Here is a 21,440-nt window from a genome sequence, read left to right as displayed (position 1 = left end):
ATGTGCAGTCTCTTGTTTAGGGGGGCTGTAGTTTCTGGACTAGTGTCTTGCAGGAGACTCTTTAGAACCCTGACACCAGAGCATTAAAAGGGTTTCTTTTTCTTCATCTGGCCAAATGCAGTCATGGTGCAGATTGAGGGTAACCACCGTATTAGAGGCTCTAGAGGTGCATTTGGTAAATCAACATCTTAACGTTACAGCCATCAGTAAACCTGTGGGATCAATGCCTGGCCTCCTCATTTTTTCACTGCTTATTTAAATTTCTCTGGCTTTCAGTTTCATGCTTTTAGCCTTTGGATTTTGTTACATTCTTGCTAAATGCCAGAGCTATCCTGTGTCTCGTTCACAGTATTCTGTACTTGAACTCTGTAATTAATCTTCTTCTGATAGAATTAAGACAAAGAATTCTTTGCATTTTGCTGTTTGGTACTTTCTGAGGTCTTCATTTGTATTTGTGATTGCTATTTTATCCAGTTTGACTGTGTATGGTGATTGTATGTTTGCAGTTCCATTTAAGTCATTGTATTTGATGCATGTTATTTTAGATTTAAAGTGTGTGTGTGTGTGCATGCATGTGCATGTCATAATATCCTATCAGTTCTGCATTTAGCTGCAAAGTTAAGCAAAACTAACATTTTCTTTTGTTAAGTGTGTCTTATCTCCCCCCCTCTTTTCCCTTCTCAGCATGGAAGACCTCTGCTTTATCCTCTCAGAAACACCATGGAAAATCTGGTCATGTGGTCTTAAAAAAAAATGCTAATTACCATGTTCAGATTTTCTTTTCCATCACCACTGTAAAAGGTCGTTTATTTGAGAGCCTGCACCTGCATTCTGGACCCAGGGTGCTGTATGAAATACTCTATGCTGAAGATGGCACATTGTTTTCTGACTCTAATGGAATGTACTTTTTTGTTTCTGCAGAGTACCAAGCTGCCATTCTGCATTTAAAGAGGGAACACAAAGAAGAAATTGAAACATTAAAGGTATACCTTTTTAATAATTTACTTTCTTTTGCTGATTTTAGTGCATGATTTAAGTAGTGCAAACATATACTTTCTGTCAAATGTTAAGAATTTAATTTTGTCTTTGTAGAAGTTGTTTCTAGTTGACTGCCAACTCAGCTAAAATTAATCTGGTTAAAATCTATACCTGCACTCAAAAATTCCTTTGTGCACCTCTTCAGGTGCTCTTCTGCTGACCTGTGTTCCCTCTCCATGCTCTTGCTGTCTCTTGCTGGCCCTGGGATCAAACTGGTACTGTGGGATGGTTTGAGGTTCCCATCCCACAACAGCTTCACCAGCTTGGCAAAGCTTATGGCTTTATCCCCTTCTCTGACAGATGGATCCCATCAGCCCCATACACAGTGCAGACTAATAATGTAAACAACACATAGGCTGAAAATATTGATTTCCTGCATTCCTGATATGTCTTGTGTCCAGAGGGTCAGCATTAAATTACTCATTTTGTGCAGATAATGTCAAAATTTACTGCAGTATGTTATTTTTAATAGTGGGTGAAATCTGAGAGTCAGATGCTACTATGCAGTCTTGATTCTTTAGTAAATCATAAACTCTTGGTTCTGCTTCTAAGTTTTAGTAGCTTTCCAAATGAAAGGGGGTAATTTCAAATTCCTTTTTCCTATTTTTATAGCTTGTCTACTTTAAGAGGCTCTTTCTTCTATGACCCTAATGTTCAAACGTTTTAAAGAGGTTTTTTTTCTCTGCATTTCTATTGTTGTCCTTTATTATTTTGTTTTTAATTTCAAAAGAATTTTTCTTGCCTTTTGTGATTCATTTAAATATTGTTGCTTTAACCTGAAATCGCTTCAGTCTGTAACATTTAAATATAACAGCACAGGGACATGATTTTTGTTCATTCTTTATGTTGCCAATGTTTGCACTGGTAAAAATGGAATGCACAGGAGAAGAACATACTTTTTCTTTATACTGTCTTTCTTATCTTTTAATTTCTTGACTTCCTGACTGTCTTTCATTTGACTTGAATTTTTTGACTTTTCATTTTTTCAAGATTAAAAAAAATCATTTTTTAGTACATGCTACTCTACATTATTGCATAGTATGAAGTATTGAAATTCACATTACAAAATTTCAATGGAAACATATAATGGGCGATTAAAATAGTGTTGTGATTTAAGGTAATAACTTGTTACATTTTATTCTTTAAGGGTATAACAGAAAAATATGATGGTAGATATCCCAACCATTGGAAATTCTAGGGTTAAATCTGGTTTTGTACTACACACTGAGAGAACCTACAGACAGGAATTTCTCTGAACTAGTTATTTTGCAAACTGCTCTGAATCCTGTATCTTGTGTTTATAAGGAAGTTTGATTGTCATACTTTCTCTGCAAAAGGTTAGGAGTAACACTCTTAGTCTTTGCTATTCCTAAGAGGCCTAGAAAAATGTTAAGAAGTTGTGCAAGGTATATGTAGGGGAAAGTTCTCAAAATATTATTAAACTCCTCTCTGAAAGTGAAAATAAACAACATTATCTAGAATCTGTCCATGGAAACCTGTATGTAGTGGCTTATAAGTGATTGATATGTTTATTCTTTAGCATTAGAAAGTGCCCTATACTTTTGTATTATTTCTTTTTGTTGGTTTTTTTTTTCTTGAGTATGTCAACAGAAATTCCTAATTGTTTTTTATTCTTCAGTATTTGTTATCACTGTGTTAATTTCCGATAAACTGCATACAGAAAACCCAGAGTGCAACCAGGACTTTACCCGTACTGCCGGTTTGTAGGGGTTGGTGCTGTTTCTGTGAGACATGAAGTTGCAGTGAATGTAGCAGTCTTGAAAGATGTACATCACTTGTGATTGTTGGGAGGATAGGGAGGGTGAATGACAGTACTGTATTTTATTTTGTCATCTTTATGTTGTCACCAAAACTTGAACCTTTCTTACTCTTTTTGATGTCACTTCAAATCAGTTTTTGTCATGTAGTGTATGTACTAATTAAGATTACAACATTTATTACACCGAGTCAATTACTGATGAATGTGTACCATCTCTTACTGCATAACAATCTGTATAACTCATTACTCTTGAAGGGTTAAGTAATGTATATAATTCAACTGAATCACCCACATGTAGGTAATATATAAAAAGGGTAATATGGTTGCTACATTCAAAGAATATATTGAATTTTTCACATAATATTTGCAAAAACTCAATAGTGTATTTTTAAGACATGAAACTATTTCTGTTCTGTATTTTTAAATGTTTTGCTTTCCCTGCTCTTGCCACTAGATGTCAGCTGAGTCTTTCAGAAGTTCCCAAAAACGTGTGCCTGTTTCATACTTTCTTTTAAGCTGAGAGAGTGTGTGTGGTGGTAACATCCTGCCCACTGTTTGTGTATCTGACAGTTTTAGTTTTAGGTCAGAGATCGTCTTGCACATTATGGAGCTAGAATTGAAGTTGTGCAGTAGATAAGTCATAGCTGTCACTACCTTCATAGTCTTTGTCCTGCAGAACCAAATCTTAAGTGTCTAATAGCCGACTAAGTAGATGACAACATTAAATCAAAATAATGTAAATGGACTGCTGACTTCTGAAAGAAAGGAATTTACTTGAAGGCAGTATTTTGATTGCAGTGCTTAATATTTAACCCAACACATAACTGCACAAGAGTGCGGCATATTTTTTTCCCCATAAGTTAAGTTGATAAAATGATAAACAATTTAAGGTTTTCCCCAATGTCTCCTTGTTCCCTTAGGCACAAAGGTACCAAATATCCCTTCATCTTTAGTTACATGGAAGCTTAATATTGCCTTTTGAAAATGGAATGAAAGTCCTAAGCTGTCTATAACCCTGTACCCTATGCATGCGTGTTTTTCTTTGATGCAGATTGTTAGACTTCCACCAGCTTGCTAGATCTTTTACATATTTCCAAACTGAGAATAATAGTGTTTTTTAGGTTTTTATAATATTACATAATGCATGTCATATAATACAGTAAAACAAATATAATAGGTATTTGATAAAAGTTACAAGCTATAGCTAGCTTATAAATTAGTCAATAAATATTACATAATAAAATCCTCTTTTTACATCTCTCAAAGTATCTCATGGCGAATTTTAGAAAGAAATACCTGTATAGTTACATCTAACACAGTTATAAACATATTATTGAATTAGGAAATAGTGAATGGTGATGCAGTTGGTATAAAACTGCCTGCGACATTAAGAAAAAGCAAGCTGGCCTCATTTAGAGAAGAATGTATCATGAGGTGTTCATAGTGACCTTTGTGGCCTCCTTGGTAATGTTTGCATTTTTGCTTTTTTGTGAAGGTTCCAAGAGCTGAAATGTAGAAGTGGCTAGAAAGTAATTTCCTTTTTGCAGAAGAACTTCCTTAACTTTGAAAACGATTTCATATCATAAATTGAGATTAAAAACCAGTGCCTCAGAGTGCCTTAGAAAACATTGAAAAATGTGGAAGAAAAAGGAATGTGAAAGAAGAAGTCATAGCACCAGTCGAATTTAAAGTTCATTTATTTTTATTTTGTACTGAGACCACAAAGGCATAAAAACATTTACATTTTTATAATGTAATAAAACTCTAGCTCTGTGGTGACCATTTCATTCTTTTACAAATCTGTTTTTTCATGTCTCATGTTTCCTAAGTCCTTTCTTGTTTCTTTGTCTTTTCACTTTCCCATTTGTTTTCACTCGTGGTCAGAATATTTCCATTTATGAATGCTTCCATTGCTCTTTAATTATAACATGAGTATGACAAAAGTTGCTGCTTCTCCCTGCTACATTTTGAATTTTTTAATTCAACTGTGGGACACAATGGTGAATAATATTGAAAGCTGTGTGTCAGAATGCTTATCAAAATACCTCTTTACAGAAGTTGGTGATTTCAGTTTTATTTTCACAATTTGAAATGTCTTTAACATATATGTAGAAGTAAAATCTCATTTCAGCTTCAGCGCATACATCAGAAACTGGGTGTTTTAACACCAAATGAAAACATATTAAAATATTTTAATTTGTCTAAATCTTTTTTATAAATAAACTGTTGAAACAAACTGGAATTCTTTTGAGCAGATTAAATTAAAGAAATCTGACCTGGATGCTCTTAGGGATCTTTATTATTCTTCTGGAGAAAAAGAAAATTTTAAGGTTTTTTCCCCTCAGTTTTGTGTTGGCATATGTGAATTCTTGCATGGGATAGGGATATCATGATTTGTCAGAAATCTCTATGTTTTGAAATCTACTATTGAAGTATGGGGGCCAGTGATGAATAGTGTTGAAAGTTGTGATATGCCATAGTACTTATAAAACCTAAAACATTTGTATATACGTGAATATATGCTGACTTTTGGTAAAAAAATTTTGCTTCAGGATGCAGAGGTTGTTTTTAACTTTTATAAAATGAAATGTGTCCATAAGGTGGCTGGCTGCTTTGAATGTTCGCTGTTGGATTTTCATATTCCAGCATGAACATATAGAAGAAAATCTGTATCAGGTATGCTTCTCTCTGTGGTGGAGTTGCAGCTCAAAGGAGCAGCCAAGGTCAGCAAGGGTTTATTAGTCAGTCCTTCCTAATGAGCTGTTCAGGCTTTTCAGCATTTCCATGTGGTGAACTGATGAAGGTCTCCCAGCTTGCAGTTAATTATTGATACTAATCTTGCCTAACTTGAAATGTTTCAGTCTTTCAGCTGCTAAATGTGTGGTTACACCACTGTGTGTGTACTGTGTGCCTTTATGAATCTTCTTGGTTACTTTGTCCTTTTAAAGGAATTCTTGCTGTTCACTGCAGAGTCTCTCTGTGATGCAAGAGAGGAAAAAGTGTAAAATTTATGAGAAAAAATTGACTGAAGTCATATGAAATTGTATTAAAATATAAGTTTCAGAACTCCTAAGGCTCCCATACAATGGAAGCAACATTATCTTTAAAGTTTGCATTTCCTAAAATAGTAAAATCCCATCAGGAGAAAAATGAAGTTTGCATAGCCAGTGCTAGAGAAGGTGAAGTAGCAGACTGTTGAGCAATAGCAAAGGATAGGAGCAACAGAACAGAGCTTTCTAAAGGAAGCAGCACTTAATCTCTTTGGAACCACTTGAAAATTGCATCTTCTGCATCTTCATTGAGAGAGGAAGTTTGGAAAAATTCTTCATGTTGTACGAAGATATTCCCCAGTTCAGTGCTTAATTATGCTTTAAAAACTTGCACATCTCTATATTCATTTCATATTCTGTGATCAAATTCTTGATGACATTTTAAGCGTCTCTGCTGTGCTCTGATACTTACATGAAAAATAATTCTCCCCCTTCATCTCCTCCATTGACTTCCTATTTTTCATATTTTTGATGCAATGGGTGCTTTTCATTCTTATTTTCCTTTAACAATATGTTTGCATTGTGATTATTTTCTTATCAGATATCTTGAATGTCCTGGAAAATTCTTCTCTCACTGTGTTGTGGTGTTTTTCAGTATGGCCACTTGCCATATTGCCATTCTGTTATTTTCAATGCAGTTTCACTGTGAGACTTAGATTGTTTAAACTTCGTGTCAGCTGCAGAATGCTGCTAATTCCGCATGTTGATCAAAAGATTCTCCTGTTTATTTAAGAAGTTACCACAGACCGTATTCCCTGTATTGGAAACAGTGAAAATCTCTTTAACTCTGTTTCAGCACATGGGCATGGTAGTCCATAGTTAAAATGTGCACAGAGCAAGACAATTTACAGCATTAAAACTAAAGCAAGACTGAGTTTCTGCTCAAATTTAGACACATTACAAAACATTCTGCTCAATTATGGCTAAAACGAAACTCTTAAAATTCATTATAACTTGATGCATTTTTCTTGGTTTGTGAAAATTAATTTATCCCATCACTTTGCCTTGAGTAAATATATGATGCACTTAGGAGAATAAAGTAGAACACCTACTTCGAGCAGGATGACATTTTATTTTCACAGATATTGAAGACTTTTGTAACATACGAAACAATTATCTACAAGAGAAATAATTTGAAGTGCGATCAAGGAATTATAAAAGCCACTAAAAATTAAGTATTATCAAAGTTACCATTTTGATTTTGAAAAGATGTACTCCATGCATTCTTGCCAAAATTATCTGTGCTTTGAAATTTACTACACCAGATATTTGTTTAAATCTAGTAGTTGTAAGGCATTTTTCTGAACTAAGTATATAATATTCTTTTGTTCAAAAGTTCTGGCTCTAATATCCCTGGTTTTAGAACAGGGACGCATTTGTCAAGGATGAACATTTTGCTGATACAGGGAAAATCTGTCTGAAATTAGAAGTTAAAATTTTAAAAATAAAACTTTTTTTTCTCATGTTCAGTACAGACCAGATTTTTTTGGCAGCTTCTGGCTTTGCAAATCTAGTGATCATTGAATCTATTACATCTTCTGATGTTGAACAAACTTTTAATTGCCATTTCCACAAAGCCACCACAGTTGTTATAAAATATCACTGGGTCAAAACTAAGTTCCACTGATTAATGGTTGGCAGAAGTTACTCTTGATTAGGTGGGAATCATCCTTCAGAAGATGCTTTCAGAATTATCTGTCTCCTGACCCAATTATTGATGGTTAGGCAAAGTGAAAGAAAAACCACTGGAAAGCAAAGCAGACATCAAGAGCTGGACATATGTATGGAGAAGGGAAAAGTACAGCTTTAGATAAAAAAGTAGATACTAGATCAGAGATACTAGGATTGGCAGTTCCAGTAGCATATAGTCTCAAGACACTGGCAAGGTGAAGGGCAAACCAAGTAGCCTAAAAATTAGGACAGAAAACAGTAGGAGGTAGATGACAAAGATGTGGATCTGGGCATCACAATACATGTTTTACTTTTATGTGGGCAATTTTCTCCAGAATATGTATCCTGGAATGAATACAGTTCATTCAATATTTGATTTTATTTTTGTTGGTCAGTGAGTGATACCCTGCCTTGCTTATTAATCAAGATTTGATATGAATATAAGTAGTTTCATTGTGCTTTTTCTACTGTCATAACATGTTTAAGTATAAACTGGACTTTACAATATTTGTCAGGATAGGTGTGTAATCTTATTATTCACAGACCTAAGGTATAACAGATTTATTTATTGGGATGCTTACATTTGCATATATGTTCAGTCACAGTTAATTTTTAGCCTACTTTGAAATTATATCTTAGATCCCAGAATCTCAAGATAGATTTTTGTAAAAGAAGGTGTATCATTGGTGACTGCTTGAAGAAAACTGACTAAAATGGCTTGTGACTCATCATGCAGGAATTTTGCAGTTTGAGCAAGTGTAGGATCTTTTTCCAGGTCAGCATTATTATGCCTTTACTTTACAAGTGTTGTGTCTCTTTCTGAGGGTCCACACTTCCTTCTTACATACCTTTCAAATTCAGCGCACATAAAACAGAAGTCTTAAAATAAAAGCTTGCTGCTTTTTCATTATACAGCTTTTAGCTTTTGTCTGGACTATCTCCCATCATTCATGTTCACTGAATGAGATACTAGTTCTGTTGAAGAGAAAGTTTCTGTGTAGCTGCACTTTATGGAAACCTTGATGGAAAGGGATAAAATGAAGATTGTTGTGAGTGCTCCCTTTTGAGTAATTGACCAAGGCTGGTTTTTCTAAGACATTTTTGTGTGCAATATTTTCTTCAAATTCTATAATGGGAACATCTAGAGTAATATGGTGATGAATAATTAGCATGCAGGAGATCTCAGTTTAAAGTAGGTATGACTTTTACACAGATAGAGTCATTTCCATAATTTATTGTTTATCCATGTAGAATCTCTCTTTGTTGTTTTGACTGCACATTAGAAACCTCTTTATTTTGGTGGAGAGGCTCATCATCTCTCAAAATTCTTAGAACATTCAGACAAAAATTGTGTTCATTATGAAGAATGAAAATTGTCAGTTTCTAAAAGTGTAGAGTTACTCTCTTTTTATTCTCGTCGCTCTATTTGGCTGAATATTTCCTGTTGACACGTAGTATTCATTGCTGCTCATTATCCTTCTATAGATATGTAACTATCTTTGGTTACTGTTTTCAGTGTGCTTTACTAATAATGCATGTTGCCTCAACTTTTACTTAAGCCAAATAATTGGTTGCAGCTTAGCAACATACATTATTGCTTTCCTGTATCGTTACAAAGCTTTGTTAAAATGCCTGATCTTGTAGCCTGGTTGCCAAAGAAATTAGTTCTTTATACTGTGAAGCAATGTTGACAGTAAACTCTCCTTTCCATCCCCTCCCCGAAAGAAAAGGAAGAAAAGAGAAGAAAAACAAGGTTGCATTACAATTCTGGCAACATCAGCCACACTAATAAAATCAAATTCAATGTTGGTTTACGACTTTGAATTTATGTGACTGCACAGGATCAAAGGATTTGTATCCCACTGGACTGCAAGGTCTATAGTTCATGGCAAAAAACCTCATCAAAAAGAACATTTTAGTAGTAGGGCTTTTCATTTTAATCAGCCCCAGTAATAAAAAAGCTGTTAGGTGTCCAAAAACATTCTCCCAAGATCAGAGACAACTTGCTCTCTACTACAATCAGTTTTCTTATTGGATCCATACTGCCTCTGTAGTTTTTGTCACTGAAACTTCATCTTCAGCTTGTTTTCAGCCATTTTTACATTGTTTTCACATTTTACATGCCAAATGTAAAATACGCCATATGTGTCAGTAAAAATAATGATTCATGTAATTTTCCTGGCAATTGAGAAACATTGTAACTTAAGTAAATTATCATCAAAACAAATTATTAATGTAGAATTTTATCAGTCTGTATTTCTGCATATTGTATTTTAGAAGTGTTTTATAAGCAATATTCAAGGGTTTTTTTCTCCTTGCATATAGTCTTGTGAACACCACCACAGAGAATAGGTATTACTATTTTTGTATCTATACAGACATAGTAACTGAGGCTGTCCTAAGACTCAGGTAGCATCTGCAACTGAGAAGCAGAGCGGGATAGTAGCTACAGAGTTTGTGACAGGAAAGGAATATTTGCATTTTGTGTGTTAACTCTTCATGGTCCTAGTTCAACAAAAGTTTGAAATTAATTTTTAGCTTACAGTGTGGTTTCATTCTTTTATTTGCTTCACTTAAGTTGCATGCAATATATCATTTACATTTATTGGTGTGTTGCATGTTGAATTGCCTCATTCCATTCTGCAGAATTTAAATGTTTAGTGGAGTTTAACAATATTTAGAGATTTTGCCAATGAAATTGTCCACAAAATTACCAGTATTCCTAGAAATTTATAGGTTGGTCTCAATTTAGCTGTATACCCATTTTTTTCATATTATGTAGGATTCATTTTTCCTAGCGTACGCTATCTTACATTTCGGAAGAATAAATGCATGGCCACTTTCTACAAGGATTGCTCCCTTTCACATGGCGCGACAGGTAGCTGCTGTACGCTACTTGCTGTACACTACCACTGTACACCAGTGGGTGTGGTATTCCATCCTCTAGGAATTCACTGCTGCCTAAGACACATGCAGGCTTAAACTGGTTTTTGTTGATTGAATATTTTCCTGGGTTTATTATTTTTAGAAATATTCATTTAAGTGAGAAACTTTAGTATTAGTGGGAATTTTATAATTGACCTATCAAACATTTTAAATCTGTATAAAATGTTATATTATTTATTTTTAATATTTATTTATTACTAACCTGAAATTTACCCCTTTAAGCACGTGTTGTTAACAGTTGCCTTTATTAAGTACTATTTAATTTACTTTAGTTTTTTAGAGTTTTTTTGTAATTTGTCTCAAGAAATGACATTGTTTAGCAAATGTTCCTGTGGTAAATTTGTGAATCCAAGGCATTAATAATTTTCTACTTGAAATGCATCAGATACAAGGAGAGTTTAGATTCCAGTGAGATTTCCTCTGTAGACACAGAGATTCCACAGCAGGGTGTATCATTTAATGAATGCTGAAGTGGACATAATAGGATCCATAAATGTGCTGTGGAGTACAATGGACACCATTAGAGATATTTTTCCGTATATTTGGATTCATAAAGTTTGCAGGATCTTGAAAGATTACCAAGAAATTTCAAGGTCACATCAAGGGGTCTATCTGATTATTTCATTAGAAGTTATGGAGTAGGAGAGGGATTTACCCTTTTTTCAATGAGTTAATCTGAGTAAAGGGACATGTATGTAGGACATCTTTAGAAAAAGACCTAGAGATAAGCTGTTGTGAGCTATGTATTGTATGACAAAATTCTCTAAGTGAGTTAATTTGTGTAATCTAAAATGGTTGGATGGTAGTTCTTAACCAGGAAAGGACTGAAGGAAGGATGTGTATATCTGCAGGAAACAATATCTAGACTAATGTAACTTGACAGAAACATTTACAGAGCAGACACAAGGCAATCAGGATGAGGAAAGCAAAGTTTGAGGCAACCTGGAGATCACTCTGTGAGGAGCATGGAAAAGAGCACAGAACATTAAGAGGTAATGGAAGGTCAACAAAAAGCTGCAAGAGAAAATGCTGGAGCTTAAAAGGATATAGGACTGTGTGCAGCCCATAATGCAAGGGGCAGTTTGTATCTTGTACAGAATAGTCTCTTAAAATACGTGGTCCTGGTCAGAAAACATCTACAGTCCTTGTCTCAGAGATCTGTTTTGTATGCCTATTCATGCTCTTCTGATAGTGACAAAAATGGAGGTGCATTTGTTACCTTATACTGAGGTGGTCACTGAAAGCTTATCGCTAGCGAGAAAGACTCAGAACCACAGAGTCATAGAATGTGCTGAGTTGAAGGGAATCCATGAGGGTCATCAGGCCCACGTCCTGGCCCTCCGCAGAACAGCCAGGGATCACTCCATGTGCCTGATTCAATTCCTGTTCCCACTGTATTCCACTGTCAGCAGACTTTGTAAGGTCGAGTTGTGGATTTATTTTTCCAAACTCATGGTACATATATATTAGAAAAAAAAAAAAAGACAAAATCTCCAGCTATTTCTTATTTATTGTCCTTATTAGGTCCACTAGACTCAATATGTACAAATGCACTGGCCAAAGGCTTTTAAATCTTGTGAGAGGCACTTCTTGTTGGAACCAGGAACACAGGCGTTGCAACTGGAATGATGTTAGCCTGGCTGTTATTGATTTTGGGACCTGGAAATTGGTAAAGAGGGTGAGGACAGAAAGCATATAGAAAGAATCAAATTGTTAAAGAATGACATTTAATTTAGGAGAATACATTTATAGTAATTAAAAAAAGTGAAGGGTATCAACAAACCTCTAATAAATATAGCAATTTCAGTGACATGTTTTCTATGTAGTACACAGTTAAATATGCACAGAAGAATAAATAGGACAGTTGAAGGGGAAAACGGCACTGGGAATTATTAGGAAGGGAGTTAAGGAAACAAAACAAAGGAGTGATACAACCGACTCTATAGGGGGAGGAGAGTGAAGAATAGCTGAAGATCTTAATAAATGTATTTTAACTTCATATGCAGAACTGAGTCTATACAAAAGAAGTATTCAAAATGTGTTATAAGTTCAAACTGATCCACAGATGTCATGACCGTGTTCCTGGCTACATCCAGAATAGTTTTGACTGAAATTGGAACAGTGAATTGGAAGAATATTAGAAACAAAAATATTCAAGAAAACATAAGACTATGTAAATTTTAATACTCACTATAAAAATGACATGCTTTTGAATGTTTTTCAGTAGTAAAAGCAGGTTTCATTCTGTTAATACTTTCAATTTGTCATTCCTTTTTTGTATTCAGAGAAGGGCAGTTTGCTGGTTTTGAAGTTTTTCTAACAAAGAATAAGAAAATACCAGAAGTAACAGCACAGGGAGTATGAAACAGTGCATTTCTCAAAAATAAATTTTCCTTAGATTGCTGTTAATCTACTTTTATTGAGTGTATTGCTTTCTTACACACACATTCCGTTGCTCATTTGCCTGTTTATTTTTTAAAAAATATTACATGTATTTTCACAGTAAATATTTAAATCATAAAACTTGAAGTAAATTAATGCTTGAAATTTTATGTGAATTTCAAGTCAATTTTAGTCCTATATGTAAGTAATCATGTACTTGGTATTTAAATTTTTAAAAAAATGCATGTTGCAGTGTAAGTAGGTATATTTTAATTATGTGCTGTGCCAATAATTTTATACTCCAAAATTGCTGGCTGTAAGACTGTATTTCTTTTTCAACTTCACAAATGCCAATTAAATAACTAAATATAAAATGTATATATAGAAAAACATCATTCTGTATACCTGCTGTGGTCAAATTTCATCGCAACTACTTTTGCTACATTTCCTCTATAAAGCTATGTATTTATTATTTTTAAATTGGAAAGAGAATTGGACTCTGTATTCATTGCCTACACAAATATTTTGAGATCTGGGAAGGTTTGAGAATGGTCAGTCATTACTTTTTTGCTATGAGGTGTAGGAACAATCCTTACTGTGTGCCCTTGACAATGATGACATACCATATGTAACTGTTTTGTTTATTGAGGTATTTGTGAGAGAGGAATTTTGATTTTTATGTAAACTGGCATGGGTGTAACTTTTTTCCCTGTGGAGAAATCCTTTGCTAAATCTCTGATTGTTGTTAAAATTTAAAACAAATGTATGTTTTTTCAGGGATGGGGATTCAACAAAAAAAAAGCCTCTTTTCCTTTGTCAACACAATAGGAGAATAAAAAGTGTGAACTCTTCCAAAAACGGAAGATTAAATTACTTAGAATGAACAAAACCAAGAAGTTAGAGGCTCTCTGTGAAAAATTTGTTTTTCCTCTATTTTCTCTTTTTCTTTGATGGCTAAAACACTATTAAGAAAAAAAAAAGCTGTAAAGTCTATAAAAATGTTTTTTTATTGACAACTCAATATTTATTTTCCTTTTTTTTTCCTTTCGCCTTTTTAAATATTGCTCTTCACTGGAACATATCCACATCTGATAACTATATCTGTAGATACTTTGTGTCTTATTTGTTCCCACTTTTTTTCATTTTCATGGCTTCGCAAAAGTAACTAATTAGATGTAACAATCACTGTATAAAAGTCAGACAAGGGAATAAAATCCAGCTCACTTTCTCCCTAATATGTTGTTTTTCCACTCTAATTAGAGTAAAAACTTGTAAAAGTGTGTGTTTCTCAGTTACAGAAGAGGTCTGTCTCTGATATACCTAGAACAGCTTTGTTCATTAAATATGTGTCATTTTTAAACAGTCACTCTTCAGAGTAGAATTACACTGTAAACGCTAGTGAAAAAGTATTAGGCATTGACAGTGGAGCATGAACTTGCTAGTTTCAAAGCAAAAGTTCTGGATATTGCTTGCTCTGAACAGTGTTTTAGAGAACTTTTTTTAAAATGTTTTATTGTTAAACTTCTCAGGATGTTTTTAAACATTCATGGTGCAAATAGGTCTTGACTAATAACAAATCAGCAACTGATTTTTGAATGTAGATTGCTGTAGAGATTTACATTTTCCTTGTATTCATATATACAAATTGTTTTACAACTTTCATATCAGAGAAGTTCTGCGTCATGGTTTAAAAGGTTTTGTTCACATAAAATCACATTATATGAAGCAGTAACACAACAACAAATATACTTAAGTTGATGGCATTCAATTGACTGTAATTGACTGTATTGATTGTATTAAATGAGACTGTAAACTTTCTCTCACGTATCAGAGCACAGGGAAAAGCTGTCACATTGGTATTGAGATCGGTCTGTGTCAATCCATGTTGTTGTTTCAAAGACATTTTAGACAACCTGTAGGTTACGTGAATGAGAGGATTTAATCTTTTGCTTTTGTGATTAATTTATGATTTATCATTTGATATGGTAATGGTTAATGGCAGTATGGTACACTGGTTCTGTTTTTGGACTTTTTCTTCCTTTAGCATATGCTTTATAATTTCCTGTGTGCCATGGGACCAAGGCTGAGTTGTTGGCATTGTCAGAAAATATATCTTGCCTTTTTCTCTGTGTTGTGTCAAGTTACGTAGCAGGTGCCAAAAGGAGGTCACTGGAGTCATACACCAAGGGGATGGGTGTAAAGAGAGAAAACAGAAGGCACTGGAAAGCTAATCCAAACACTTCTGTTGTTTTCCAGGTTACAGTGTATCAGTATTTTTGGATATTTGCATAATCCTCTTACATCATGTATTTTAGTAGGAGCAGTCTTTTTTTTTTAGGAGTGGCTTTTATTTTACCCATTAATAGAAATATTTTTTTAGAATACAGGCCTTTTAAGCTTATATATAAATGTCTGTGTTCAAGGGATCTAAGAGTCAGCTGGGAACATTTTCTTGGTGAGTTGATTTTACCCAAGGAAAATGTATCATGTCCATTTCAATGGCAAGTATCAGACAGATCATGACAAATTAAAAACACTGATTTGTAAGTACAGGTGCTCTAGTGAGGCTTGAATGGCAAAATAGGCAATAACTTTCTTTAGTCAGAATCAGAGATGCAAAAAGTCAAACCTGCATTCGAAGCACGAGCAGATTTGGAAGCAAAATACCTTTTATCCAGAAAAGGGATAGATGAAATTGTCTATTTATTCAGCCTCTTCAAAATGGGTATTGGGTGGAAGCAGACAGCCTGTGGAAGAATGGAAAAAGAGGTACATTAGCCAGGAAGGCTAGTTTTAGAATTCAGAATAGAAAAGGGCATTTGACAACACTCAAGCTAAATCACGTCTTGCAAAGGAAATTTAAGGGTTCACTGAAAGTATTCTTCAGCAATAGAAGCAGAAAGAAACTAAGAACAAGAGGAGCATTATCCAGTAAGGGTGAGGTGGAGACAAAAGGCATTGTTGATTGAACATAGAAAATTAAGACCAAATGAGCTGCCCTGAATTTCAATAGCAATGATCATTAACACAGGGACAGCATTTCTCTTAAACTGAAAAAACACACAGCTTTTAGTACAGATTAAAACATGAAGATTACTTTTTTGCATATGACAGTTCTTTTTATCTATTGTAATGCAGAGTTTTTGATTCAGTCTGTGATGTGCTGTCCTTCCCAGATCCTTTTTCCTTAGAATTGCCATGCCACTGATCAGTCCCTTCAGTGGCTATGTATGCTGCAGCCCTCCTTCTTGAATTGTTGCATGTATTTTCACACTGTTTCCTTGTCTGATAAAATTATTGTGAATTCAGAATTTTAACAGTGTACTTCAGCTTAATGAGAAAGTATTGTTTGCCTATTTCATATTGACAATGAATTCAAGAAAGATTGTACCAAAGGCAGCTTTCTTCAGTAGCATATTGCTATATGGATTAGGCTTAAGACACTCAAGAGGTACTTTCAAATTGGTGATTGAAATCTGATTTCAGCATATTAAGACTTTTCCTTTTAAGATAGCAATATGAAGGTAAAATAGTAAAAAGGCTTTATTGAAACATTCCTGTCTCTAATATGATATTTGTAACAGAAATCTGGAAAAAGTATATGTCTCATGGAAATTTAGGCAGGTCTACCAATTTTTGTTTGTGTGTGTATATACAGGAGAAGGAGTAATATGTCAATGGCTGACTGGCAAGAGTCACTCATACATTAAAAAGCCTCAGTAGACCAAGGCTTGAGGGCTTAATTTGATACACTCTCTGAAAGAGCAGATAATTGCTGTAAGAAAATGAAATAGTCAGGGGAATAGAAATATGTTCCCTGCACTAGTTTATTTGGTGTTGAATGTAGCTATACAATCTAAATTTCTTATATGAGTGTTTCTGGGAAACAAGCAACCAGGCCTCTATACCAGTCAGCAAAGTGGCAAATGAGCAGTTTCCAAATAAAAAAACCCAGATACCCTTAATATCTAAAGCTTGCTGATGAACATCTCCCATGTTGTTCTTTGTAGTGTCTTGCTTTCATTTTATACAGAAATTTATAGAGAAATTTCCTTTGATGGGTTTCAAAATCCTCTAACCTTCTCCAGAAATAAATAGGGCAGCTTTCTAAGCTTTAGTTTTCAGCTGCTTTCTCATATCTTCTCCTCCAGCCTTCTTCCCACACCTTCTGTCCCTCAGACATCTTTCCTGCTGAAATTTTATTCCATTTCATTCTGCTTAAAATAATTGTGATCAAACGATTATATTTTAATGATGTTTGATCTCCATTTGATTAATCATATGACTTTAGAGCATTTAATCTCATTTTAAGAAATATTTTCCAGGAAGGAGACCTTTATTAAGAATATGTATGTGACATTTATGTGTATATATAAAAAAATAGTCTATATCAAAATCCATATTCTTGACACTTTTGTTAGAAGTATTATCATAGGTATGTAAGCTGAATGGGTTTCAATATTACTTTATATTACTTTGGTGAGTAAGACTTACTTTGAGATGAAAAGTAATTAAAATAAAATTTGTTTTATTACTTATTGCTAAGTATTACTTATTTCTTGTATTAGTAATGCTTAGTAATTTAGCTTTAATTCTTGTTTATGTTTTTTTTAAATTAATGCAAAATAATTCTGAAAATGTGAAAGAATGAAAAGCAAGAAAAAGCATAAAACTATCACCATCACCTCAAATATAATTTTGACTTTAAACTACCAGTTTTATATTGTAAATTAAAGACTGGAGATCTGTATTTGAAAAGGCTTATAATACTAACACAGTTGCTTTCATGCCCATTTAAGTGTAATAAATAGTTTTGTTAGATACTGTGCTTGTTTTACAGTGTGTTTTTAAGGTGGCTTCAGATTTACTGCTGGGAAAATCTCTAACATTCAAAGTAAATTGTTCTATCAGGGCGTTTTTGATGTCCAATAGGAGCAAAGTACTATGATAAAAAAAAAGCCCAGTTAAATTCCTTAAGGCAAACTTACTTCATTACCTCATTTATGGATCAGTATGACAAGTTTAAGAAGAAAGGCAGTTTCTCTGGAGCAATTCAAATGGCAGAAAATCTTGTGATAGTTGAACTGAACTAATAAGAAAGCTGAGCGCCAAGAGAGTGACTGGAGAAAAAGGAAAAATGCTAAGCAAATGTATTCTATTGTACTTATTAGTCCTGAGTGTTCTATATAACTAATAGAAATCGGGTTGTTTCCTATGCAAATATCTTTTGATTCTCTGTAAGACCTTAAACTTGATTTCCCACCTTTACACTTGGCAATGTGAAAGGAGCATTTTGTACCCAGTATTTTCAGATTGTTTACTTTGGATTTTATCTTAAGAAATTGATTAAAATTCAAGTTGATCATACCCCTGTAAGAAATAACATATCTTGTTTGCATATCTAGTCAAACTTCATTTTACAATATAAAATCACAATAAATTACACTATATTTGCCATACTGAGCTACACATGTATGACTTGGATGCATGTTAATTAATGCTGTAAACTAGTAACTCTGATCTAATACTCAAGTTGAAATGGTAAGTAGGGAGTGCTATGTTGTCACTTCTGACAAGCACTGTGTGTGAATTTTAAGTGTAAACTGCTGTACCTTTAGGAATTTGGGAAAAACACAGCTCATTAGCTGTTTCTGTTGAAAGGCTGGAATCCCTTTTGTAGAGGGATCCTGAAAGAACCATGAAAAACTCTATTTCAGGAGTCATTGCCTTGCATAGAATCATCATAACATCAGCAAGATGCCCGATAGTATCATGGCATAACAGAAAATAGCTTATAGGGACCTAATCATCTGGAATAACAGTATTGGATTATGCTGGATTTTATTAAGATTTTTCTGTGCCAAATGTTTTGTATCTTTCTGACATACGGTATGAAAAGTGGGGTTTTCTTCTTCCTTCCTTACTTATTCAATGAAATCCTCTTGATTCTTATTTCTAAGATTTATTTTCCTGAGTTGTAGATCTGAAAGAAATGAAATTTTAATCTATTAATGGAAATAAACTTGAAGAAATTATGTATACCTGTGTTAATTTTATTGATAACACGTAATAGATTGAGAAATTACTTCTGTTTGTTTATTTAATGTTTTTTCCTGAGCTAATTTCAACCTCTGTTGTGTTTCATCTGTTTTTTACTTCCTAACATGTTACCTGTTTCTCTCTATATGTGTACACATGACATATTTATGAAATGGAGCAATCAATAAACTCATGTCATTATATACAGTAACATTTGAGAAAGGTATCTTTTTTCCATAATCTACTATTAATTATTACATTCCAGTGAAAACCGGTAAGTCTGCTTAAAGATAATGTACAACTTCGAATTTGCCCAAATTGATGTTTTGGATTTTTACTCACAAAATACATTATGTTGAAACACAGCCTGCTTACATTTAGAACTGGAAAAGGGAAGTATTTATCTCTTTGCTTAATGTAAGAACATAGTCTAAATGTGAAGATTTTTAATTACTACGAAATAGTTCAGAAAAATATTTGCACTTAAGTGTTTTTTTTCTTGTTGCTCTGCAGTCTCAGTTTGAACTCAGGGTATTCCATATTCGTGGAGAACATGCTGTATCAACTGCTCAGCTTGAGGAAACCATTGCACATCTGAAGAATGAACTTGATAATAAATTAAACAGAAGAAATGAAAAAGCAAAGGATATTGGTGTTTCTACTGAAGACGATAACCCTCCAAAGGCATACCGAAATGTATGTATACAGACTGACAGAGAAACTTTCATAAAGCCTAGCGAAGAAGAAAACAGAGCTGTGAAGAATAACCAAATAGTACCTAAAAAGCTTAATATTTCTTCTTTGACACATAGTATATCTGCCCAAAGTGAAAATAAGGACAATTGCAATGTACAGGCATCAGAAAGTGTCTTGTCTTGTCAACCAAAGCAAATGTTGCCTCCTCCTCCACCACCACCACCACCACCTCCTCCTCCCCTTCCTGATTCTTCACTGTCAGGTTTAGTTCCTCCACCACCACCTTTGCCAATGAGTCCAGCTTCACTGACATCTCAGTTTGGATCTGCTCCACCACTGCCACCTCCACTTTCTGAAGGCTGTAGGAATTTTCAAGCACCGCCGCCACCACCACCGCTTCCAGGGCTGGGACCTCCTGTTCCACCTCCACTGCCTGGATCTGGGTTACCTCCACCCCCTCCACCTCCTGCACCTGGGTTCTTTTTCAATAGCACTTTATCCTCAAACCAAGGGCCTCGAAAACCTGCCATTGAACCTGGCCGCCCCATGAAGCCTTTGTACTGGACACGAATACAGTTGCAAGATAACAGGTAAAATATATTTACTTGGACTTAAGGTTGCTATTTATAGGTCATGGTGCAAGGATTGGTATACTGTTCAAGACTTAATAACAAAAAGTTTACAGTCTAGGAATGTGTAACCAAATCAATGTAGAGACATGGAATTTACATACTTCTAGAAAAAACTGGGTCAGTTCTAGAAGTCTGAAAATCGTAAGTTGTTTTAAAATACTATATTTAAATTAAAATTATATGTATTATAAATGAAAATTTTGGGCATCATAACAAAAAGATGTTTAGTTTGGGATTTTTTTTCCCAGTAATTCAAGCATTGCATGGATAACTCTAGTGACAGAGTACTTCCCAGATTTAACACTAAAAGGTTAAATGATAGCCAAGAGATTAGAAAGACTTTTTTCTTTTCTTATAATTAAGTCTGAGTTAGAATTAGAATTGAAATGTTAAAGTTTGGTCAGGTGAAAACTTAGTTTCGTTTTTGCTTTCCAGTCACTTCATGCGGTCCCATCTTCAGAGAACTATGTTGTGTCATCCTCTTTGATTGCAGATCTAGAAACTGGAAACAGTTAAACTGAAACCTAACCTTTGTGTATAATTCTGGCAGAGCAGAAAGAGTACATATATATAAACATATGCAGCTCAGCAACCTATAGCATGAAGTGTCCATCATGGACAGTACTGATGGAGACCTCTACAATTAAAAAAAAAAAATAGATACAAAATTAAAAAAAAAAAAAAGGATACTCATCTTACTGTGATTTAGTGCAGGGATAAAATCCTAGATGTGCTCAAGGGAGGGATGCCATATAGAGGGACCTTGATATGCTTGAGTAGTGGGACTGTGCAAACAAGGCCAAGTATAAGAACCTGCGCCTGAGTTGGGGCAGCTCCCAATATCAGTAGAATCTGTGGAATAGAGGAGGTAGATTTAGGTGCTACATAAGGAAGAAATTCTTTATTGTGAGAGTGGTGAGGCAGTGAAAGGTGTCCCAGAAGGACCTGCAAATGCCTCCCTCTTTCCTGGAAGTGTTCAAGACCAGATTGGATGGGATCCTGTGCAGCCTGGTCTAGTGGAGGTTGTCCCTGCCAATGGTAGGGGATTGGAATGAGATGATCTTCAAGGTTCTTTCAACCCAGGTCATTCTAGGGTTCTATAACAGTATTTTAATCGTGTATTCCACTGTACCAAACCCAAAGGTGCTACGAAATACACTGTTTTATTGATCAGTTTATAAGTGCTCTTTTGGTGAACAGACATAA

At 34.4% G+C, this 21,440-nt stretch overlaps 1 protein-coding gene across 6 annotated transcripts in view; it reads left to right on the top strand.

The window, feature by feature from the left end:
* FMN1 (formin 1) overlaps positions 1-21,440 on the top strand; it is a 186,119-nt gene that overhangs the window by 71,671 nt on the left and 93,008 nt on the right. For all 6 annotated transcript variants that reach the window (XR_014852599.1, XM_085062047.1, XM_085062049.1 and 3 more), the window contains 2 exons: positions 922-983; positions 19,420-20,192. Coding sequence is in view for 5 of the 6 variants with exons in the window: in XM_085062047.1 (XP_084918173.1) it covers positions 922-983; positions 19,420-20,192 (835 nt within the window). In the remaining variant the exon portion in view is untranslated. The remainder of the gene's footprint in view (positions 1-921; positions 984-19,419; positions 20,193-21,440) is intronic.

Source organism: Lichenostomus cassidix, chromosome 5, assembly GCF_008360975.1.
Source record: "Lichenostomus cassidix isolate B80296 chromosome 5, HeHo_3.0, whole genome shotgun sequence".
Lineage (NCBI taxonomy): Eukaryota > Metazoa > Chordata > Aves > Passeriformes > Meliphagidae > Lichenostomus > Lichenostomus cassidix.
Note: the sequence above shows the minus strand (reverse complement) of the source record. Positions and strands in the feature narration are given on the sequence as shown.